At 44.8% G+C, this 25,308-nt stretch overlaps 2 protein-coding genes across 4 annotated transcripts in view; both read left to right on the top strand.

The window, feature by feature from the left end:
- The window catches only part of Mcu (mitochondrial calcium uniporter), a 164,232-nt gene extending 160,977 nt beyond the window's left edge, over positions 1-3,255 (top strand). For both annotated transcript variants that reach the window (XM_034524920.2, XM_076917101.1), the window contains exon 8: positions 1,371-3,255. In XM_034524920.2, the coding sequence (XP_034380811.1) occupies positions 1,371-1,448 (78 nt within the window). In that variant the 3' untranslated portion in view covers positions 1,449-3,255. The remainder of the gene's footprint in view (positions 1-1,370) is intronic.
- Positions 3,256-8,736: 5,481 nt separating this feature from the next.
- Oit3 (oncoprotein induced transcript 3) overlaps positions 8,737-25,308 on the top strand; it is a 25,783-nt gene continuing 9,211 nt past the window's right edge. Inside the window, exons 1-7 of one of the 2 annotated variants that reach the window (XM_076917134.1) lie at positions 8,737-9,002; positions 12,269-12,643; positions 13,376-13,483; positions 16,738-16,860; positions 21,766-21,933; positions 23,245-23,405; positions 24,606-25,021. In XM_076917134.1, coding sequence (XP_076773249.1) covers positions 8,942-9,002; positions 12,269-12,643; positions 13,376-13,483; positions 16,738-16,860; positions 21,766-21,933; positions 23,245-23,405; positions 24,606-25,021 — 1,412 coding nt within the window. In that variant the 5' untranslated portion in view covers positions 8,737-8,941. The remainder of the gene's footprint in view (positions 9,003-12,268; positions 12,644-13,375; positions 13,484-16,737; positions 16,861-21,765; positions 21,934-23,244; positions 23,406-24,605; positions 25,022-25,308) is intronic. The other variant, XM_076917135.1, reaches the window with a different exon arrangement.

The following is a 25,308-nucleotide window of genomic DNA, read 5'->3' as shown; positions in this document are numbered from 1 at the left end:
CACCTCTTTTCCACAGAAGCTGCTCCTCTTTCAGACTCCTACAGTTCTTTTGATTTTGGTGAATAAATCTTTATTTGTTCCTTGCCCTCATAGTCTTGTGATTGCAGAGGTTTCGAACAGTCCCAAGAAGGCCTTCCCTCCTCAGAGTGCTTGGCTGCCCTTCTCTGGGGTGTGTGTGTGTGTGTGTGTGTGTGTGTGTGTGTGTGTCTGTGTGTGTGTCTGTGTGTGTGTCTGTGTCTGTGGTTATATGTGTGTGCCTGTGTCTATATGTCCATGTCTGTGTGTGTGTGTGGTATGTGAGTGTGTATGTGTCCATGTCTGTATGTGTTATGTGTGTGGTATGTCTGTGTCTCTGTGTATGTGTCTGTGTGAGTGTGTCTGTGTATTTGTGAGCATATGAGTGTGTGTGCTTGTATGCGTCTCTGTCCGTGTATGTGTTTGTGTCTCTGTGTGTGTCTGTGTGCACCTATGTGTGCATGAGTGTGTGTGTGAATCTGTGTGTATCTTAATATGTAAATATGTGTGTATGTGTGTGTATATGTAAGTGCACACTCAAATTGCCTTCTGTGGCTGCATGAAGTCATTCTGAGCCACAATACAGGCCAGTCAACTCTGGACCAGCACAAATAGAGGAAGGGTAGCCCCACCCGTGCTAATGAATGCAGCTGCTTAAGGATGAACCCCAAGCATGTGACGGGCTCTAAGATTCTTCAGTTGACTGTACATCTCGCTTTAATGCTGCTGTAGCAGTGCTAAGACTCACACCTGTAATCCTAGCACTGAAGTCTGGGGTAGCAAGGCTTCTATGAGTTTGAGGTTAACCTGGGCTACAGAGTGAGACTATCTCAAAAATCAACAACAAAGCCAAGCATGGTAGTGCACACCTTTAACCCCAGCACTTGGGAGGCAGAGGCAGACAGATCTCTGAGTTCAAGGCCAGCCTGGTTTACAGAGTGAATTCCAGGACAGCCAGGGCTACGTAGAAAGACCCCCTATTAAAAAACAAACAAATGAACAAAACCACTACCAACAACAAAATTCACTGAGTTAAATACTTAAGTAGATATTGAATGAATAAAGTTTTAAATGCCAGAGATTAAGACTGGCTGCTCCTAAAGGTTTATGGAGAAATGCTGTCACATATGTCTGAGATGGTCCCTGCGATCTTAGGCTGGGCTCCTTATACCCCCTGGGCAGTCTGCTTTGCTGGGGCTGGGTGGGCAGCTCTACCTTGAGCTAAAGACATCAGTCTTAGGATTTTTAGAGTCGCAGAAAGGATGGTGAGGAAGGAGTGCTCTCTGTCTCAGCAGGTGCTGATGGTGCCGCCGGCTTTGTTAGCTGCCCTTCCTCACCTGTTGTTTCTATTTTAGGCAGAAATGGATCTTAAGAGACTGAGAGACCCGTTACAAGTACATCTGCCCCTCCGACAGATCGGAGAAAAGGACTGATCAGAGAACGACATGAATCCCGGCAGAGAGTGCGCCTGTTTGTAACTCACGCCTTTTTAATTACAGCATGGCAGGTGGAAGCTGGGGCCGTGTGGGGTAGAGGGTTTTTACCTTTAATTCTAAAAACAAAACACAAAAAGGATCTTAGGGGAAAAAAGGGATCTTAAACGCTGAGGATCAGGTATCGTGGAATCCAAGCGCAAAGGGCTTAGTGAATCTTGTCTTAAGCATCTGTTTCCCGTTGAGAATGAAGACACAGTTGCAGTTGGGAGGAGGATGCTGGGGTGTTTGCTTCTTGCATCTTTGCAGGGTCTGCAAAACACTAACACACCAGCACCCCACTCAGCTCTAGATTTTTTTTGTTTTTGTTTTTTAATTTAAAGTTTCTTATTTTTGACATAGGAATAAATAAGTATATAAGGAAATCAAATCTTCTGCTACGTGATTGGCAGAGTCTGGGCCTGTGCAGTTAGCCTTCATTTTAAGCTGGACCTGGCCTCTGCAAAGTTACCGGAATCTCTCTGTCCTGCACCTCTTTTCTGACCACCCACCTACTTACGGATACCAGTTGGTCACACTGCTTAGCCCACATAATCATTGGAATTAATTTATGATTGTTTGATGATTGACACTTGGATTGATGATATCTCATGTCTGTCTCCCTGGGCTCTGAATCAGTGTCTAGAAGTCAGCGGCAATGCCGCATGGGGGGTATTTTTTTATTCTTCTTCTTCTTTTTTTTTTTTTCTTTTGGTTTGGTTTGGTTTTTTACTAATTAGTCTTGAGAGGAGGAAAAGGATTCCTTCCTTTATGTACTGATCCCACTGATAATTCCCACTTCCTGCACACCACAGATCATAAGGCCAGTGCTCATCCCTGTTACCAAACGGGAGGATGTAAGGTTTACAAATTGGCTAAAAATCAGTCTCTGAGGCTCTTTTGGAACCAGGATGTTCTTAGTTAATCTAAGACACACTCATCCTCACCATCATGTGCCCCCACAACTCCACCACCCCAGTTACTGGAAATCAAGGGCAGATCTCAAAGGGTGCAGCTATCTTTTTACCAGGAATACCTTCCTATGGCTTCCTTTAACCTGTCTTCTCTACCCCGTTTCTTTTTATCTTAAATCGAGAGACAGGAGAATTCTTACACTTTACTCTATCAAGAGTGTTTTCTACCATCTTCCCAGATGGTGTCTGCACTCGGAAGTCAAAGCACTCTGCCTACTGTCCTGTTTTTAACTGTTCTGGGGACAGGATGGCAAGGAGGATGGGGGCTTGCCATATAGCTGATCGGGTATTTAGTTTTGGTTTTTTTCTTCACATGACTCACCCCTCCTCACGGGACAAGGGTTTTGGTTTTTTTTTTTTTTTTTTCCTCCTCCTCCTCCTTCTGGGATCATTGTGTATGAAAAAAGACCTTCAAATGACAAATCCAGATTCCAGGTGCCTTGCAGAGGTTGAAGGCCAGCTGGGCCATGGCTTCCACCACCAGCCGTCACTGGCCTGACAGAGTGAGAGGATGCATGTCTCAGTCCCCAGCCCGCCTCCTCCTTCCTTACTGTTGTTCAACCTCTCCCTTGTTTCCTTTCCTTGTGCAGATTATTTTTAGGCCATCTATCCTGTTTGTGTGCAGGGTTTTTAAGAAGAAACGGCACAGTGCAATGAGCAAATCCTCTGGGTGTTATGGGAGGCAAGGGGGGCGAGCAACATGTTGAACACGTGTACAATCCTGTATCATTTATGAAATATGTATAAAAAGCAATGTACCTTCTGGAACAATAAATACTTATTCAATTTTTGAATCATGGCATCTCATTCTTTACCCAGAAAGAAACTGCCTTTCCTGTGATTGTAGCTGGGAACATTTCTCTGTCTAAAGCTTTATTTTATATAGGCTAGGCATGGTGACACACATATTTAATCCCAGTATTCGCGCAGGAGGCAGAGGCAGGTGGATCTCTGTGAGCTCTAGACCAGCGAGTTCCAGGCCAGCAAGAGCTACACAGACCCTGCCTCAAAAACCAAAGCTGGAGAGATGACTCAGTGGTTAAGAGCATTGACTGCTCTTCCAGAGGTCCTGAGTTCGATTCCCAGCAACCACATGGTGGCTCACAACCATCTATAATGGGATCCGATGCCCTCTTCTGGTATGTCTGAAGACAGCAACAGTGTACTCATATACATAAAATAAACCTTAAAAAAAGTCAACAAAGTAAAATCAAAGTAGATTTTATAAAAATAGCAGTATCAAATTAAGCTTTCTTCCTAGAACCTGTATGTCACTAATTCTTCCCAAACATAAATATTATATTTCCAACTTTACAGAGCCACCAAGAGGTCAAGTTGCCTCTATAGTCAGTATAAAGCAGCACTGAAACTGGTGACCTCACCTTTTAATGTACAGGGAAGAAAAAAGTCACTATGTCATTCTATGTCATTCTGCCTTGATTACCTGGGACTTTAGAAAGCTATTCAAAGACAAGTCAAAGAAAATATTCATCATTTTCAGTAACTGAATCAAATTTATATGATCACTAACTAAATAGGAAATTATCATGGGGGAACCACCATTGTCAAAGGGTGTGTCAAAAAAACAAAAACAAGGGACTGGAGAGATGGCTCAGAGCACTGTCTACTCTTCCAGAGGCCCTGAGTTCAATTCCCAGCAACCACATGGTGGCTCACAACCATCTGTAATGGGATCCGATGCCGCCTTCTGGTGTGTCTGAAGACAGCTACCGTGTACTCATATACATAAAATAAATAAATCTTTAAAACAAAACAAAACTCCAACAAGATGGTGTCTGGCTGCTCTGGTGAGGAGCCTGCAGAGCCGTGGTCCCTCCCCCTGCGGCTTCCAGAGCCTCGAGGCTACCTCTGAACTAAGAGGAGCATAGAGTAGGGAAGTGTGAGACTGTCTCACCACTGACTGTAGGCAATGTTCTTTTCAACTTTGGGGGATTCCAGGCAGATGGAGAGCAAATTATGGTTGGGCTTCTCCGTGGGAAATGGGCAAGCAGCTATTCTTTCTGAAAACGGCTGTGTTGTCTGTAAGATGTGGGTGTAACATCTACCTCCATGGAGGCTCATGGGAAATAATGGAGACAATGTGTGAGCTCTATTACACCGTGCTTTGCAAAATTATCCACTAAGTACTAAATATCAGTCGAAAGCAGCTAAACCGAACAGCCATAAGACTCAGAAATTCCACTTCTGGGCACGTGTTGGAACGAACTTGGGGATTCAGATGATGGCATTATTCAGCTCAACCCAAAGGGCAGAAGAAATGCCAAGTGTCCATCAACACACTTCTACACACAGTGGCAGCTGAGGGTCCAGCAATAGAAGGCTAGATGTGGCCGTGAAAGACGGAAGTTCTGACACGTTATAACATGGATGTACTGTGACGATGACATGCTAAGTGAAAAAAGAAATCACTAAGGCAACACGTTATGACTCCACTTGTGTGGAATATCTAATCAAATTCATAAAGGTATAAATGATAGTTTTCAGGGAGAGCTGTATGTTAGGGAGCATTTGTTGTCTTTAAACTGCGAGTTACCACTAAAGACAGACAGATCCGAGCTGTCACTGGGTGTGGCAATGCAGTTTGGCTGAGGGAACCTTTTAGAACCGAGAGTAGCAGAGGGTCCTCAGAGATGATCTGCACCTCCCAGAAGGTGCTACAACTGCACTTTCTTCTTCCTCTGAGCACCCATTCTATTGAAGACGGTGGTCCAGATGAACCATTGCTCTGGAGAAAGAATGGGAAGAGAAGGAAGCTAGATCACACATAGGCCATTGACTCCAATGACAAGTCCCTGTTATAGATGTTTATCTGTTTCTTAATTCATGTCTATGCATTCTATCTAATGACCCACTAAGTAGTTTAAACAGGGGCCATCTGTGTGACCATGGAGCCGCCCATGAGAGCCTGGTGATGACAGTGACACCCCCTCTCCCAGAATCTATCAGTAGCCAATAGTTGAGCAGCAAGGGGTAGGATGTCATGAGCCCCTCCCCCTCCCATGACAGATTGTTGACAGGGCCAGCCTTGTGCAGGTCAGGTAGCCATGGTTATTAGTTCACTATTGGAATTGACTTAAGTCTAGATGGCATTTTGAAGCCTGTCACCCTGTCTTCTGGCTTTTACACACTTCCTGCCCTCTCTTCCTCAATGTTCCTTGACCCTTACAGAGGGATGACATAAATGCCATTGATTTTTTTTTCCAGTATCACCAATCTTTCCTTTTCTTCTCCCAAATAAGCCACACACCATATCTTCCATAAAACATCTTTTGAGTCATTTCCTTGCAATCATACTGAATGTTGTTACCTGCCTTATACGCTCATATTTGCATATCATTTGCATACGCTTTATGAGTGTGGCACACGCTAAACAGGGCCATCTCCTTCAAACATCCTGTGACTCAGCCCTTGAATTTTCCTCTTCAAGATGGTAGTTTCTTGGTCTTCTTTGCAGAGTCTCTTGTCAGTAACCACATATTAAATGTTAACTTCCCACAATGCTCTATCCTGAGGCACACTTTCCTTGGGCAATCTTACCTACTCCCCCAACCCAGGAAGCATTTATTTGTTGAAAGCTGTACCAGTATGGTTCTGAGATCTCTCCAGAGCAGCAGCCTGGTTTCCCTTCCTCCCTGATGCATTGCCCTCTGTGTGCTAAGTTTCTTCCCTGTCACCAGGGTATTTGGGGACTTATATCCTAATAACACATACTTTAGGAGACTTGAAAAATACAAACAAATGCTAACATTAACAACGAGGGAGGGGTGCTAATGATACAACAAAGAAGCAATTAACCAAATCTGAAATACAGAACATTCTGTAAGCGGGCGGTTAGATGACTGGCCATTTTCAGCCAATAGCATAAAGGAGAAAGGATGACATAGAACTTTAGGTGACACCTCAAAATGCAGTCGACAGTAAAACTCTTGTTCAATCCTGCTTCATACTAGCAATACAAATGGACATTAGAAACCATTGGAAAAGCTAAACACAGGTAGGATATCAGATGCGAAAGAAGCATTCCTGTTTTGCATGGCTGTAATAACAGCCTCATGGTGACACAAATAAGAGAGACCACCTCTTAGGGATGCAACGTGGAATGTGAACAAAATACAATTAATAAGATGTCAGTGAGCTTTGCAGCTGGATGTTTGGCATCATTCTTCTGCCTTGTATACATTTAAATTTTTTGATCATATTTTTAAAAGCAGGTCAACTAAAAGGGAGGAAAAAACCTGATATGAGTGGGGGAGGGGGATCCTGCCATCCTGGGGATTCTTGTTTATAGAACCAAAGGGCTATCTGGTGCAAGTCCTTGACTCTCACAATCAATCTTGGCAGCAAGCCTAAGTTTATCTCAGGCACACGTCCTTTGTTTTTGTCGAACACATATGAAGCACTCGGATGTCTTCTCAGGGACAGGAAACTGAGGCTTGGTTTTGCTTTTTGTTTTTTTTTTTGTTTGTTTGTTTGTTTTTTTTTTTTGTTTTTTTTTCTGTTAAAAGCCCGGCAACATTGCCTTCTGTGGAGTCCCATGGTCATCCATCACTGCCAGCAAACCACAGCTTAAGATGCTAATGGTCAAGTTGCCTAAAGGGGAGAAAGTAGCACAGTTAGAACCGTGCAACCCCTTGTTTACCTGTAACGCCTGCAGATTCCACCTTCGTTACCATCACAATCTAGAAATTAGCAATCTACTAATAAGCACTAATAGTTTCTGGAAATGGAGCCCTTAGAGGAAAGAAGCCACAATCATCTGGGGGAAAGTAAAGTGCTTAAGACCATAAAAGCAATGGAAGGACTGACTGCCTTCCCCAAACAGGCTTCTTGTCCCACTTGCTAGAGACCTGGTTACTCAGAAAACAAACCCAGGTACGAGGGGACTTGGGAATAAGCTCTGGCTTTGAGGCTTTAAAAGTTGAATCGGGAGAGAGAATTTATTTCCCTCAGATCTATTTAAAATAGATTTTAACACACCTTTAGCTCACCCTGCTGACCGGCCCCTTTGCATTGTCTTTTACCGTAATTTCTGGTTCTGAGTGCCCACAGCCTAGAATACCAGAGACCTTTGAACCCTTCATCTGTAGTTACTACAGCCAGGCCTGGTGATGCCTACCTACTAGGTGAGCCGGTCCCCATGATTTTCCTCTTTGGTCAAAAGTAAAACTCTAGGCAATTTTAAACTTTTCAGGATTTTGTTAATGGGTAGTTTCAAATTTTAAGTCCCTGCCGCTATTTTAGTGTGAGAACTGGTTAAATAAATAATCCCTAACCCCTCTGCAACATGGAAAAGAAACCTAGCTCGGCACACCAGGCATAGCTGATGGGGTTGGTAGTGTCTGAGTGAAGGTTTGTCCTTTTGGAAACTTTGAGACTAGAGACCAGAATAAGACAAACTTCTTCAAGAGAATTCCAGCCCCTCACAGGCCCCTCACTACCTCCTGTGTGTGTGTATGTGTGTGTACCTGCATCTGTGTGCATGTGTGTGTGTGTTTGTGCATGTGTGTGTGTGTTTGTATGTGTGTCTGTGTCTATGTGTGTCTGTGTGCCTCTCTGTGTATGTGTGTGTCTGTGCATGTGTGTGTGTGTGTCTGTGTATCTTTATGTGTGTCTGTGTCTATGTGTGTCTGTGTGCCTCTCTGTGTATGTGTGTGTCTGTGCATGTGTGTGTGTGTATCTTTATGTGTGTCTGTGTGTCTCTCTGTGTGTATGTATCTCTGTGTGTGTTTCTGTGTGTCTGTGTGTCTCTGTGTGCATGTGTGTCTGTGTGGGTGTGTGTGTCTGTGTCTTTGTATGAGTGTCTGTGTCTATGTGTGTCTTTGTGAGCGTTCATGTCTATGTGTATATGTCTGTGTATATGTCTCTGTGTGTATGTGTATATGTGTGTGTGTCTGTGTGCTTTTGTTCTCTCCTGAACCATCAGACTGGGACATTTCCCCCAGTCCCCAGTTCCAACTGAGTGGCTTGTCCTGCTCCTGCTGAAGGAGGCTGTACAATACCATAGCTACAGCATCAGGAAGTCAGTCCCTAGAAGTCACAAAACAAGATTCAACATGAGGGGATGTCCCTGAGTGAGTGTTCCCTTCTGGATAAGATACCAAAGGCTCCGTTACAGGCAGTTCTTCAAGGGGAAAAAAAATCCACACAATAGGAGGATGAGGTATGGTGAGAGTTTTTTTTGTTTTTTTGTTTTTTTGTTTCCTCTAAGGACATGTATCAGTAAAATACTGCTGGGGACAGTGAAGAACAGGGCCTCTATCTGGAGTCAAGGCCAGAGCGGTAGACTCGTTATCCCGCTCTCCCTCTTCCGCTGGCCCACAAGGTCCCAGCCAGCGCTGATACAGACTTTCTTCCTAAGAGTCCAGAGGAACATTTTTCTGTACGTGCTTGAGAAAAGAACAAAGGAGAATTGTTGTTACGGGCGTCTTCCATTCTGCTCCTGGCCGCTGGGTCAGAAAGATGTCTCTGTTCCTGCTGCTCACCTGCCTCTTCACCACAGTCACCTCCGTGTCACCCATGGGTGAGTCTCCTGTCAAGAATTTGGCACAATGTACCTTTTTATTGTTGTTTATTTTTGCAAACCAAATGTTAGGAACCAGATGACAGGGCCTTAAATTCAGTCCTTTGGTTGTGTAAAAACACAGTCACTCAACCTACAGGGATATATCCCCAGAGAATTTTTGTTGCCTCTTCCTTTAGCCTCCTGCCTGAGTGTCCAGAACTTCCAAGGATCTTTTGTTTCTAAAACCCTCCGATGAGCTAAGGGATTCTTGGAATATGAAAAGAAATTATGATCTCTTCCTAGTGTAAGCACTTTAGAGTTTCACCTTTAAGAATGGAAACAATATTGGTTTTTCTTTTAGAAATGAGAGTAGAGCCTTTTCCTTAATGAATAACAAGGGACCAAAATGTTCTGTCCCCAATGAAGGGTACAGGCCTGGATAAAATAGGTATTAAATTTGACCTTTTAAAATATGAGTGACTTTTTGCACAAACCAAGCAACTATTAAGCTGTTTCTCTCAGGCTTGGCATAAAACTTGCCAACACGGATCCTTCTGGGAGTTTCTGTGTAGTTCAGTGTGTGACTGTCTTAGATTGGTTTCTCTGCAGTAACTTGGCCATGCTCTGGCATCTTTAAGTATATACATATACTTATATATACATACATATACTTACATATATATGTATAAGTATATACATGCATATATACGTATGTATGTGCATGTATATACATACATGTATATATGTATGTGTGTGCATGTATATACATACACACACATATATGCACACACACACACACACACACACACACACACACACACACACACATATTAAGTTTGAAGCCGGGCAAGAGTGGCACACGCCTTTAATCCCAACACTCAGGAAGCAGAGGCAGGTGGCTCTCTGTTGAGTCTGAGGCCAGCCTGGTCTACAGAGTGAGTTCCAGGACAGCCAGGGCTATACAGAGAAACCCTGTCTTGAAAAACAGAAACCAAACAACAACAAAAGATTGAACCCTGAGGAGATCCGAAAGCTACATGTATTGCAATATCCTGGATGGGATCCTGGGACAGGGGACATTGTAGATAAAAACTAAGGCAATGTGAGTGACCATAGGCTTGAGGTAATAATATTCAACACTGCTTCATTGTTTGGAACACAGAAAAAAAGAGGTGGGCAGTAAGAAGCAGGGCATGAAGAGCTTCTAGACGCAGTAAAGGCACAGGGCTACAAAGACTGTGATCCGGACAGTGTACAGGGCCTCTCAGGTACACCGGCCTCCAGGGTGACAAGATAGGGACACAAATATGTCTGCTCAGGCCTTGTGGTCGGTCTTTGTACAAGACCCAAGATGCTCCTAAGAGCTCTGCTGAGCCTCTGAGCTTTCTAGCAGGGAGGGGGACTTTGAGAGGAACGGACAGGGTTGTTCTCTTTCAAGCCCGGACGCTGAAGACTGGTTGAGCTATTGGGATCCATTTGTATAAAGCCACATTCTTGGCTCCACGTTGAGAGTAAGAAAGAGGATCTGACGCAGAATGAGCATTTTAAAAGACGGGGAAGAATTTAGTGTTAGCAAATATCCAGCGACCGTGCTCATGTAACATTCCACACAGGGTCAATCTCTCTTCCACACGGGGTCAATCTCTCTTCCACACGGGGTCAATCTCTCTTCCACACAGGGTCAATCTCGCTTCCACATAGGGTCAATCTCTCTTCCACATAGGGTCAATCTCTCTTCCACACAGGGTCAATCTCTCTTCCACACAGGGTCAATCTCTCTTCCTCACACCACTGTTTCTCTACCACAGGAAGACAACTGAGCTTTTCAACAGCATAAGAAATGACATTTAACTTTAAGGAAAACCTTAGAAATCATGGGATAGTCATTACAGAAGCTGCTGTCTATGCCATTAAAGGTTGAGTGTCTAACTATTTCTTGTAAAATTAGAGACGGGGAGATGAGAGACATATTTCTATGAAGTTATAATCACCTGTGAAATTACTCTGGAAGGCCTACTTGGCTGAGAGCCATAGCCAGAGGGGCAGAGGAGGTTTCTCCCTTGGAGAAGGGAGGGAATTTGAGGACATCTCTTCAGAGAACACTGAATTGTCAGCTAGCACTCCGCTGGGATAGCTCAGGGGCATTTTAAAGACTTTGGAAGAAACTCATAAAACTTGAAGAGAAGGTAGCACAAGCAAGAATTTACAATTCTGCAAATGTCATTTCCAGAAAGTTCAGCGTCCTGACCACTTCTTGCCCCAGACCAGCAAGTTATTTCCTGCCTCCTCTTGCCAGGCTGCTGTGTATTTCAAAGCAACTGGCCGAGTGCCTCGGGCCCTTTCCCTTTCTGTGGAATGAACATTTTACGTTCTTTATTCAGGCAAACTTCATACTGAGGCAAGACCTGACTGCCATTTTTGCAAAGTCAAGTCAAGGCCTTCCCCCTTTCTTTTCGTTTTTAATTTCCGAAACTGAGGACCTAATGGCATGCATGTAACACACTGTCCCGCACGACTGCCCAGCTGAGCGGCAGCAGCTTCTCTCATCCTTGCACCAAAATTCCTGGATCCTTGGACACGTGATCCCCTCTGTATAGTGATTTATTTACTCATTCATCTGTCCATTCATTCTGGTGCTGGCTGGAACACAGCGTCAGGCACAGCAAGCTCAAGCTGGAACACTGCCAGGCATGACACAAACTGCTAGTTTAAACACCGAGGAAATAGAGACGCAAGGATTCTTGGGGCACACTAGCCAGACAGTCAAGCCTAATCAATGAGCCCCAGGCCAGAGAAAGACCTTGTCTAAAGAAAGCAAAGCAAAATTCCTAAGGAAAACACCTTTGACATCTTGCACACAAACACACACACACACACACACACACACACACACACACACACACACACGACTCTCCCTGCCCTCGGGGATCGTAGGCTGGTATTGGTCCATAAAGGCAACGGGAACAGAGATGAACACAGACAGCCCTTTGAATACTTACAATGAATGACTACACCCCGCAGGCAGAAGAATGGGTGTATGAAGGGTTTGGATTTCCCAGACAAGGTCAAAGAAGGAGGAGCCTTGACAATGAAGGGAGTCCTCCATTATGTGCCAAGCCTCAGAAGGCTTTGATAGACTTCTACCCTAATTAGCAGAGTTTTCCTAAAACACACACACACACTTTTTGTTTGACAAATCAAAATGGAAGAGTGAGGTGGAGGTAGCCATTGGCATTGTGATCTGAAACATGACCAGGTGTCTCTGGGTCTCCTTTCATCCCCAGCACTAGATCCTTGTTTTGCTTATGTCAGTCTGAATGAGCCCCGGAGGAACACTGATCACCAGTTTGATGAGTCCCAAAGTGAGCCTCTTTGTGACGACTATATGGATGGGGAGTGGTATCGCTTCACAGGTATGGCAGGAGATGCCATGCCCACCTTCTGCATACCAGAAAATCACTGTGGGACCCGTGCACCTATCTGGCTCAATGGCAGCCACCCCCTAGAACAGGATGGCATTGTGCAGCGCCAGGCCTGTGCCAGCTTCAAAGGGAACTGCTGTCTATGGAACACCACGGTGGAGGTCAAGGCCTGCCCTGGAGGCTACTATGTGTATTGGCTGGCCAAGCCCAGTGTCTGCTTTCAAGTCTACTGTGGCCGTAAGTACCCTCCTGTACTCTCTTCTCTCCCCAGCAAGGCCAAAGATGGAGTTAAAGAGAAAGGCACTATATGAAAGCCAGCTATTACGATACACTCATTTCTTTTATGTTTATTCATGAAAAGATTATAAGTTTAGAAGTTAGATTTTTACTTTGCTTGAGTATAGAAGGGCCCTCAGTAATCTACCTGAGGAGAGATGAGCCTTGGATGAACAGATAGAGAGAGGCCCAGACATCCACATGGTAGCTTTGTGCTTGTTCTCACTGATGTTTCGACATGCTATACAACGGGAAGAGGAAACTTAGAGTCAATAATACTTTGAATTTCTACATCATGAATGCCATCAAAATCTAGAGACTTCATAAACACCCTTAACAGTAAAGCTCAAACCCAGGGCCTACAGAAGCTGGTGTTCCCAACCCCTGTGTACACTCTGGAGAGTTCATAGTAAAGCATGACCTAACCCATAATACCTAGCTCATATGCACTGATGTGTTTAATCTGCTAAAGTCCTCTGGCCGTCAGGGGCCTGAGATCTGTAGCTGGGAATTGGTTATCTGAATGGACCAAGCAGCCCAAGAGCATCTGGTCTCTCTCCCTTGGTGATACAGTCCCTAAGCCATGAGAAATGTCAGGAACTTGTAGCCCATGCGTGCATTCATCAGACAACTCAAAAGACAAGGTCCTCTGAGCCTCACCACTCACAGAAAGTAACTGTTGTCCTTCCATAGATTTCTACGACATCTGCGATGAGGAATGTCAGGGCGACTGCTTGGACGCCACCAAGTGCGCATGCGCTCCAGGAACCGTGCTGGGCCCAGATGGGCAGACGTGCTTCGGTAAGAACTAGTCACAAGGCAGAAACGATCCCTCAGGATCCATGAGACATCCCAGTGAATCTCTGAGCATTTGCAAGTGAACTTGTCTTTGTTGTTTACAATTAAAGCGTGACCAGGGGCAGTTTGGAACCACACTGTCTGTTCTTATGAAGCCATTTGAAGCCATTGAGGATCCGAATCTTAAATTAACTAAATTTTAATATAAAAACTGACGGGGGTGGGGGGGCGGAGAGATGGCTCAGCAGTTAAGAGCTCTTCCAGAGGTCTGCAGTTCAAATCCCAGCAACCACATGGTGGCTCACAACCATCTGTAATGGGATCTGGTGCCCTCTTCTGGTGTGTCTGAAGACAGTGGCAGTGTACTCGTATACACAAAATAAACAAATCTTTAAAAAAAAAAAAAAACCTGACTTTTGACCCAGCCACTGGCAAATCAAAAATGCTTGGGGATAACTTGAATGACTAAAATTTGTCTGTTTTTACTAATTGTAAATACAGATAAAATATTCTCGGGGAGAACTGGCCTCTATTAAGGTGTGGTGCATTCTGTAGCTCTAGCACTGAGGAGGCTGAGTCAGGAGGATGGTCTTCATCCTGAGCTGCCTAGGCAAGACACTGACTCAAAAAAACCCAGAAAATCTGACATCCAAATTGAGATACACTATAAGGTAATTTCAAAGTAGTTTCCAAAGACATTTTTTATTTTTCATATGCTTATTTCCTTCAGGCAGATATAGAAGTGAAAATATGTGCTTATTTGTTGACCTTTTCTGCATCAAAGGTGGCACGCCATCAGACCCGCCTCTTCTTGACACTGTTCCTTAAGCATCTATCTGTGCCTATCAAAAGCCCCAAATTCCTACCTAAGTGGAATGAGCGTCAGAGAGATGACTGTGGGCAGACGTCTGTGTGTAGGAGCACATGTCCACTTTAGTTTATAATGTAAATGAAACAAGTTTAAACTTTTTGCTACATTTATTTACTGTGTATGTGCTAGGTCAAGGACAACTTGTGGCTAGGTCAAGGACAACTTGTGGGAGTTGGTTCTTTCTTTCCACCAAGCAGTCCCCAAGATCAAGTTTAGGGGGGTCAGCCTCAGCAGCAAATGCCTTTACCCTTGACAATTTTAAGCATTATTTTTTTTTTAAGATTTATTTATTTATTTTGTTGTATATGAGTGCACCGTCGCTGTCTTCAGACACACCAGAAGAGGGCATCAGATCCCATTACAGATGGTTGTGAGCCACTAAGTGGTTGCTGGGACTTGAACTCAGGACCTCTGGAAGAGCAGTCAGTGCTTTTAACCACTGAGCCATCTCTCCAGCCCTAAATTATTTGTTTTAAATTAGCTTTTTCAGGCAGAGAGGAGGAAGTAAGAAAATAACAAAGTAGCTACACAGGTACCCAGTTGGAACCACAGTTAAAATGTCTTTTCTTTCTTTTTGTGAAAATAGAATTTGGTGTTCAAGCTAAATAGTCTCACCAGGTTCTACCACCCTCTGTCATCCTCTGGGGGTGGCTGCTGCTTGAACGGCAGCCTGTTTCCTTCCTGCCCTGTCTCTATGTTTTATTATTGTTGTGTGTATGCGCAACACTGTACCATACAGAATTATTGTATCCCTGCTTAAAGTTAGCCTACAAATGATATCTCACTCCATGTGGGGCATTTTCTCTAGGGTGTAAACATGCAGAAGGAATTGCTAACGGTCAAGATACCTCCACTAGCTGTAACTAATAGCCCAAAGCAACAGTAGCCTAAATAAGTAGACATTAATGTCTCCCTCACATAAAATAAAAAGCAAAAAACCCAAACTTGTAATGGGAGCTGAGAAGAAGTCGTACCATGGGTATGGCCTCACCTTTGCAAGGAAGCTGCTGGCCTCCTGCCCTCCCTGGTGCAGGGAGTGGAGTGAAGTTCAGAGCCCAGTGCATGGTGACACACAGCTGGGACCCCAGTGCTTGGAAGGTGGAAAAGGAAGATCAGGAGTACAAGGCTGGCCTCTTCCTCATAGTGCATTCTAGGCTAGCCTGGGCTACTTGAGGCTCTCATCTTATATACTGTTGTGGGAAAGGAAGATTAGGAGTACAAGGCTGGCCTCTTCCTCGTAGTGCATTCTAGGCTAGCCTGAGCTACTTGAGACTCTTATCTTATATACTGTTGTTTGCTTTGTCTTGTATTTCTACTGCAAGCTTTAAATGTTGGCTTCCCTTGTTTAGTTATTTTTCCCCCTTTGGGATTTTTTTTTTTTTCTTTTTTAAAAATATTGCTTGTATGACTCTCTGGTTTTGGGTTTTTGTTTTTTTTTTCTCACCAGTTCAAAGTCTCTAGATCTTGCCTATCTGTTTCCATCGTGAGCTGTCTGCAGTGATTTTTGCCAAGCCCTTGTCTGTCTGGCATTAGGGGGTTTTCTGTGGTTCTCCACCCTTCTCACCTCCTCCAAGGATGGTCTCCTCCAGAGCAGGTTTCCAAGTATGTCTGTAGTCCAGGTGCAATTGCACGTCAGTTTCTCAACTGGAGATTGACATCCTGAGTGGGAAGTGTACAGCTTCGCTTCAGCCGTTGCAGCGCACTGACCCGGGCTTCCACTGTTGGGCACGTGAGAGTGGTTTGTCATGCAATAACAGAAGACTCTCTCACACGGTGTTTTGCAAGATAGTTCCTTCTGCACTGTAAGCTCTTTCTGTGCTTTAAAACAAAACATAATCTATAACCTTGCACTGAACAATTTTTCATGAACTTATTGGAGAAAGAGGAATTCATAAAAACAAATAAATAAGCGTACCCAGCACACGAAAGGAGCCTCATTCCATCCCCCCGTGGCCTTATTATTACATTTATGTATTTATTGTGCATGTGAGCCCATGTGCCATGTCATGCATGTAGAGGTCACAGAACAACTTCTCACCTTCTGCCATGTGTGTTCCACCCAAACTCCGGCTGTCAAGTTTAGTAGAAAGTACTTTTCTCTGCTGAGGCATCTTGCCAGCCCCATATCTCTACCTTAAGGATAGGAACTCACAAGTACTCGGTCACCTTCTGCTTGACAGAGGACAAATGAACAGAAGACAGATGAGCTAACAGCTTGGTTAAGGGAGACCGGGACCATAGACCGGACTATGCTGGCTCATGCGTGATGGGGCACGAGGCTATCCAACAGCATCTGGGAAGACTCAAGACAGGGATTCTGCCCTCTGGCTGAGGGCAGGGGCAGGTTGCTCAATGCTGTGGCAGTGATGTGGTTTCCCTTTTACAGATGAAAATGAATGTGAGCACAACAATGGCGGCTGCGACGAGATCTGTGTGAACCTCAAAAACTCACACCGCTGCGCATGCGGGGTCGGCCGCGTGCTCAGGAGCGACGGAAAGACTTGCGAAGGTGAGACTGGGTGAGCAGAGGATGCGAACCCCGCATCCAAACGGGGCCACTGGCTTGTTCTTTGACATTTGCGAAGAGTTTGGCTTGGCGGTAGAGGAAAATAACCGTTTTTCAGCCTAAGAAAATGACAACAGGGCTTCAGTGACTCTGGAGGTGTTTAAGCTGTGGACAGAATTCAGTATTGATTTTGTCTTCAAGATTGAAGGGTGCAGGCGGGGGCGGGGTGTTGCAAGAAATAGAACGTCGTGGGGAAACTGAAGAGGGGTAATACCAACTTTCTCAAGCTTAAATGTGCCCACAAATCCCATAGGATCTTGTTAAAGTGCAGATTCTGACAGATGGGTCTGGGGTCAGGCTGAGGTGACTTTGATGCTCAATAATGTCCAGGTGCCAGCTTCTGCTGGTCAGAAACTGACAGTGACAGGCAGTAGCCCAGGTCCTCAACCTTCCTGAGCCTGAGACTGGGCTCCATCCAACCCCCACCCTGCCACCTATAGGTGTGGAAGTCTGCTTCATCAGACTGGGATGGGGCCTCAGAATTTACAACTTTAAGAAATTCCATAGGCGATTCTCATTGTCTTAGAAAATTGAGAAAACACTGGGACAGAGGAGGTGGTAGCCTACATCTTTAATTCTAGCATTCCAGACGCTGGGGCAGGAGAATCTCTGAGTTCGAGGCCACCCTGGTCTACACAGCTAGTTCCTGTGTTCTACACACCTGGTTCTACACAGCCAGGGCTATACAAAGAAACCGTCTGTCAAAAACCAAACCAAATCAAGCAAGCAAACAAAAAAGCGAGATAATCTGAGAAACTTCTTTTACGTTGAATTATTTTTTCTTTGCTTGAGGGAGATAAATGTATTTTTGGAGATAAAATTATCTACTTAAACATTGCAGGCTTACTTTATGTGTATGAGTGCTTTGCCTGCATGGGTGTACACGTAGCCCTTGAGTGCCTGGTGTCCACAGCCGTTAGGAAGCTGGAGTCACTCATGGTTGTGAGGCACAATGTGGGTGCTGGGAGAAATAAACCCAAGTCCTTGGGAAAGGTAGTGAGGGCACTTAATCACCCAGGCATTCCCCATTAGCTACTTTTAATAACAGAGTTAACGTGTGTATGGCTTAGTAACTTACTGATGTATTGCAAGGAATTGAAATGAAAGTATCTATTGTTTCTCTTTACTTTTTAATTGCTATAATGTTTCACATTTTTATGGGTAGTGACTCAGTCTGTCACCTGCTACTGTTCCATGGGATTCGGGCCATGTCCTCACCACAGCTAAAGTGACCTCATACCTGCCTTCTCAAGTCTGAGATGCCCTAACACTCCCTGCAGAGCCTGACATGGAGAGGTAGATAACATAGTTACTATTTACAAGGGCTATATGATTTACCCTTCCGCACCATTAAACTTGTTTATTAATAAAGCTATAATCTATATATAAGAATCTATTTTATTCTTGTCACATTCAAAATAATAAGATAGCATCCCAAAGAGAAAAATTTATGAGTAGTGTCCTACAAAGTTTGCATTATTAATTCAGAGAACATTAAATAGAGTATTAAATTGCTGTCCTTATAGCAAGGCTAAATTATTTTGAATTTTATTGAATAATGATAATGTCTGAAATCCTTCCTGAATCTTAATAATTTTACGAAATAATTTCAGCATATTTGAATATTAATAAAATATTTCAGGAAGAACATTTGTAATTATTCATGAACATATTATTGAGACTATTATGGTTAATATTCATATAATCTTAAAACCTAATAACCATAACTGAAAAATATTTGGCAAATGATAAAAACTTTATGTGTCTATCTGAGCAATACTTTAGGAATACTGTTTCTATTTAGAACATTTAACTTTTATTGAAAGGCTAAATGTATTTGTTTCTTTAGTGTAGCTATTAAATTATTATAGCTTTTTAAAAATTAATTATACTTTTAAATTTTAAGTAAATTTTAATGGTTTATTATATAAATAGGGAAATAGGGAAGAGTAAAAGGAAAATGTAAATGACCCCCAGTCTGTTTCTAGATGTTTCTGCCCTGAACATCTCTTTCCACCATCCTGAGGGGCTTAAATCCTTTCAGGCAACTTGGATTTTTTTTTTTGGGGGGGGGGGCCTACTTTTTGTTTTGCATTACAAAATGCAAATTTAGACCTGAAAATGCCCAGTGTGATTAGTTAAGGTTACCCCTTCATCTTACAAATATTGAAATTGCAACTTAGAGAAATAAACTGACTTAGGAAAGGTCGTTTTTTTGAGGGTTGCGGCCAGCAGACTGCACGCTGAGCCAGGTGGGGCCAGGGTGTGATCTCAACACTGAAGAGAAGTCTTTAGAAGAAAAAAAAACCACTAATGTTGATTTTAACGCCTTTTTTTTTTCTTTGAGACAGTGTCTCACTATGTTCAGCCTAGAGCTTAGTCTAGAGACCAGGCTGGCCTAGAATTCACAGAGATCCCCCGCCTCTGCTTCCAAAGTTCTGGAATTAAGTGTGTGTACCACTATCCTGGTGACTTTAACACTTCATAGCATAGTAGCCTATTTTTATATTTTCTTCCACATTGTTATCTATAATCTCAATTATTTCAAAACTCTACAAACTGCATATATTCTTTTAAAAATATATGGCTTGTCTTGTCACAATGATACAACTCGTGAAGACACTGTTGACAACGATATTTGTCACTGCTGGCCTGGATATACAGGTGCCCTGTGTAAGATGAACATAAATGGATGTAGTAGCAACCCCTGCTAATTTGTAGGGGTTGAGGGTGGGGCTTGTGCCGAGCTGTCCTACAAGGATCAATAGGGACACGTCACAGGCCTGCCTTCCTCCTTCAGCTTCCTTGGAGCCTCAGGCTGTCTGTGTCTGTCAGCCTGGATTCACAGACAGGAACCTAGCATGACTGTCCTCTGAGAGGCTCCGCCCAGCAGCTGACCGGAAACAGAGGCAGAAACCAACAGCCAAACGTTAGACGGAGCTCGGGAGGTCTTGTCGCAGGGGTGGGGGAAGAATTGAGGAACCAGGAGGGAACAGGGACTCAACAGAAGAACAACAGAGTCGACTATCCCGGACCCTTGGGGGCTCACGGAGACTGAACCACCAACCAAAACACCTTTTTCCCCTGACTCCCACATATATGTAAGAGATGTGCAGCTTGGTCTATATGCAGGTCCCTCAACAACTGGAGCAGGGGTGGGGTGGGAAGGTGGCTTACCCTGACTTTGTTTGCCTGCTTTTGGATACTATTCCCCTAACTGAGCTGCCTCGTCTGGCCCCAGTGGGAGAGGACATGCTTAGTCCTGCAGTGACTTGAGCTGCCATGGTGGGTTGGGTATGGGGATGTCTCCTCATTCTCAGAGGAAGGGGAGGGAGAGGGGCTGGGGGGGGGCGACTGGGAGGAGAGAGGGGCTATAATCAGGATGTAAAGTGAATAAATAAATTAATTAATGGAAATAATATGGCTTGTCTAGGGCTGGTAAGACGTCTCAGCAGGTAAGGGTTTGCCACCAAACCTGACAACCTGAGTTTGATCCCTAGAACCCACAAGCTAGAGGGTGAACTGTGCCCACAAGTTGTCCTCTGACCTCCACACACTGTGGCTTTACTATGCACACATATGCAAACACATGCACACACATGTACACACATGCCAGCATACACAGGCACACACTGTGTTTTTCCTATACACACGCACACACACACACACACACACACACACACATATTGTGGCTTTGCTATACACACATGCAACCATGCACACACACAAATTGTGGCATTCTATACACACACAGTTGCATACACACACACACACACACAGTGGCTTTGCTATGCACACACATACATGCAAACACACTCATTACATACATACATTTTTAAAAATATTGTAGGTGGGTTTCTAAGCAGGTCATAAAGATGAGCCTTAGTCTCTTACATTTCCCAAGTACTGACTTACGTATCCTAAGTGAACTTACTGATGGTCACTAACCACTAACCTGTTTTTCCTAGTCCTCTTAGGCATTCACTTCCATCCCCCCTGAGCATGTTAGATGATCTGAAACACTTCCTTCCATCATCTTAGCTTAGAACCAAGCTCTGAAACCTTTTGCCTAAAGGGCAGTTGTGAGATACTTTGTGGACCATCCAAGATAAATCAAAACTGCCCAGTTCTGCTCTTGTAGTAAAAAGTAAATAAATAGACATAGACTATCATGATCTGCAAACAGTCATGCCTATGTGTGCTAATAAAACTGCATTTAAATACTGTGTAACAGATTGGAATCTGACAGCCCTCAACTTAAAAGATAATTTCCAGGTCCCACAAATGTCCTTTTGATGATTAAGATTATGGTCATTGACATGCTGAGGCAGGGGTGGATCCTGGGGCCTTGGGAATAATGGGCAAACATAATGACTGAGCTATTTCTCCAGCCCCTCAGCCTACCACGATGTTTTATCTCTGGTGCTCTTAGTCCTAGAGAGTCTAAGAGAGGGGCTGATGATCTAACCGGTCTGCAGCAACTCTGACCTACCTAGCCGGTCCAGAAGACATTTTACTCAATCTCTTTTCATTCATCAATAAGTCTCTAAAATTTTAACTTATATGTATACATATTGCAACAGTTAATAAATGTCTTTTGAGTCTTACACATATGTATGGCTTCATTCTAACCATAAGAAAACCATGAGAAAACTAGAAAGACACTCTACAAAATGCCCAGAGAGCCTCAGTAACCATTGCTGGGGACAGAGGGTTACTCTTGGCAGTCATTCCATTTAGTGGACGTTTTTGTGGGTTTGCCTCGTTACGAGTGACCACATTAGACGGCAGGGGGTTTCACTATGAGTTAAGGAGAATCTCTGGTGACTGATTCTGGGATTCCTGCAGAAGAGGGGTCCAGGACGACGTTCATCCTTGCTGGTCTCTCTGAAGACATTGAAGGGTGCCACAGCAACAACGGTGGCTGCAGCCATATCTGCCGAGGGTCTGAGAAGGGTGTTCAGTGTGAATGTCCCCGGGGCTTGGTGCTATCTGAAGATAACCACACTTGCCAAGGTAGGGCAAGGGTTGACTCCCTCCTGATTCACACACTGTCCTCCCTCCCACTGTCGCCTTCCCTCCTCACAGACTGTAAGACTCTTTCAGAGCACTGTCTCTCTGAGCACCGAGTGTCCCCTGAGTCAGCAGTCAGGAATGGTTCAACAGAAAACCCCTCCCCCTCCCCCTCCCCCCTCCCCCTCCCCCTCCCCCTCCCCACTCCATGGTGTGCCTGCTAACTCTGTGATCCCAGCACTTGGGTGGTGGAGACCAGAACCCTGCCTGAGAGAACAAAGCCAACCCAAGCTACCCAGTGAGACCTTGACTCATTAACAGACAGGGGTGAGGAAAGCTCTCTCTCTCTCTCTCTCTCTCTCTTCCTCTCTCTCAAATCAAGAAAAGCTAACTTTCCTTCCCTGATCGCCTCTGAGTTGGTCTCTGATTCCTGTAGCCAACAGTGCGACTGCTACTCGGTTTAGAACTATTGACTTATTCATATTCAGCAGAATTCTAGGGGCCAAACCTAGCTTGAATAATGATGAATGGTGAATTCTTCCCCATCAATGGTGTCCTGAGACCTGTTCCCCAGTTCTTGGCGTCTGGGATTTCAATCCCATCACCCAGCAAACACTGACTGAGCACCAATGTCTGATTTCTTGGTGCATCTCAATGCTGAGATGTGTGCTCACGGATGGGACTCTGGCAGTACCTAGTATCCTTCGGGGTGTTTGCAGGGTAAGAGAAGAGAGACATAGGAATGCCACAGAAAAGTGACCTCTTTTTAATATTAAGTTAAAGTGGAATTTATAGTCTGAGTTTCCAGTTTACTGAGTCGCTCAAGGACAGTTTGGAAGGCTTCCAGAGCACGGCGACCCTGTTTATTGCCTGTTTAATGGAGCAGTAACTAATGGTCAAACCAAAGCAGCTCTGCTGTGCCAGTTAATCCTATGTCCGCAGTGTTTTTCTTGTGCTGCCTGTAAATTGTGTGGGTGCTAAAGTTCACCCTTAGGATGTCTGGTCCCATGGAGTCACACCAGTTATACTTTGGACAGGCATTTGTTGAGTGGAAGCTTAACCACACTATTTCCTGTTCCAAAAAAAAAAAAAAATATATATATATATATATATATATGATTTGAGGACCGTCATTGGCCATAATCTCGGGAGTTAGGGATCCTGGTTGTATTCATCAACTTGCTTAAAGCCCTTTCCTGGGGAAAGGAACAAAGAGTCCAGGTTGCCTGGGGGGGAGAACACATTCCCTTAGAAGCCTTCTTAGCTTTCCCCCAAGCCAGGTTTCCTGTTCTAACAGAATCCCTTTACCCACAGTCCCCGTGTTGTGCAAGTCCAGTGCCATTGAAGTGAGTGTCCCCCGGGAGCTGGTTGAAGGCCTGGAGCTCTTCCTGACCAACACCTCCTGCCGAGGAGTGTCCAATGGCACCCACGTCAACATCATCTTCTCCCTCAAGACCTGCGGCACCGTGATTAACGTAGGTTTCCTGGTGGACACTTACTTAGGGAGTGACCAAAGCGACTTGGGGAGGTAACTGACAGAGGGTATATAAAGAGATAGGTCCATACAAGAGAACTGAGCTCAGGACATCTTCCGCCCCAAGCCATGGGCCTGGACTGGTGAGGTGTGAAATGACTAATTCTATCATCCATGTTCACACACAGCCCTGAGACACTCGTATTTTCCCACATCAATCCCAGTGGGTGTCAAGAGGCAGGAGACACCCTGTAGTCAGTTAGTTGGAGGCTAAGGATGATATGGGCTAAGGGGCTGGTGGTTTTTTTTTTTAACGACAGGTCAAGAAGTCCAGACAACGATCCAGGCTGAGATAAAAGGTTTATGTTTTTCTTTTCCAAACATGCTCACACCCTCATACCGAAAACTCAGAGGCGAATATGGAGTAAGTTCCTGCCTATTAGGAAGCACACAGCAATCCTGAGATGATATAAAATGTAAACAAGGGCTGGGCTGTCCAACTCTAGGCGTCCCCGACAGGGCTATGGCTTGGATGTGGGTAGAACTGAGTGGGATACACACAAGCAGAGAGGCAAAGGTCCTTTTTGATGGGGACACAGGAGCAGCATCTCAAGGGACTCTTCAGGTCCCTAAGGTGAACGGGCAGAGCAGCCTGCCCTGCTTCCCTGGCTTCTGTGCTAGGGAGAGACAGTAGGTTTGAGTCCATGAAAACTGGATAAGGTTGGTAGCTCTGACCCCACAGCATGCAAGATGGATGATACACAGAAGACTGGATACAGGTCAGGGCAGAGGCCTTAGTGATCGTTTGTTTATGAGTCCTGATAAATGAATCATAGGGCCAATTACTTTGGGTGAGGTACAAGGTATCTATGGAGGAATAGGAGTTCCCCATTCAGGCAAGTCGTGTGAATTGTTTCTACGGGTGGCGTGGTGGAATAGCCCCAGAACTGGCTGGTACCATTTCCTGTTGGTTGAGTTCTGGGGTAAACAGCAGAAATCCCTCTGTATTGGGGTGGGTGCAGGTTCCAGGGCTAGCTTAGCTGCAGCAGGATCTGGAACTCTTGAGAGAGCATGAGTCACCGTCCTCTTGCGAGGGCCAGAGCTTGGGATTTTGCCGATTGTTTGGAGGATGTTAAGGTGAGGGGGGAGAGGTAATTAGAAACAAATCTCAGGAGTCTCTCTTCACCCCCGATGGGCACAGGTGGTGAATGACAAAATCGTGGCCAGCAATCTCGTGACGGGTCTGCCCAAGCAGACCCCTGGGAGCAGCGGGGACATCATCATTCGGACCAGCAAACTGCTGATCCCGGTGACCTGCGAGTTCCCCCGCCTGTACACCATCTCGGAAGGATACGTGCCCAATCAGCGCAACACCCCACTGGAAATCAGGAGCCGAAATCACGGCATCTTCCCCTTCACGCTGGAGATCTTCAAGGACCACGAGTTCGAGGAACCATACCGGGAGACTCTGCCCATACTCAAGCTTCGCGACTTGCTCTACTTCGGCATTGAGCCCCTGGTGCATGTGAATGGCCTGGAGAGCCTGGTAGAGAGCTGCTTTGCCACGCCCACTGCGCAGATGGACGAAATACTCAAGTACTACCTGATCCAGGACGGGTGAGTAAAGCACTGTCTTGGAAAGGTGTGTGTGTGTGTGTGTGTGTGTGTGTGTGTGTGTGTCTGTGTGTGTCTGTGTCTGTGTGCATGCACATGCATATACATGCACACATGCATGAAGATATAAAATGAGTTAGAATGGATCAAATCACACGGGGGGGGGGGGGGTCCTTAGCGTCTTAGGAGAAAATGTGTATCAATATCCAGAGCCATGGCCGCAGTGTGTCAGGTAATGAGTCCTTTCCCCAGTCCACCATGACAGGCATCTCATAGCAAGCAATGTGCCA

Source organism: Arvicanthis niloticus, chromosome 20, assembly GCF_011762505.2.
Source record: "Arvicanthis niloticus isolate mArvNil1 chromosome 20, mArvNil1.pat.X, whole genome shotgun sequence".
NCBI classification, from domain to species: domain Eukaryota; kingdom Metazoa; phylum Chordata; class Mammalia; order Rodentia; family Muridae; genus Arvicanthis; species Arvicanthis niloticus.
This window is presented reverse-complemented; position numbering and strand designations above follow the sequence as displayed.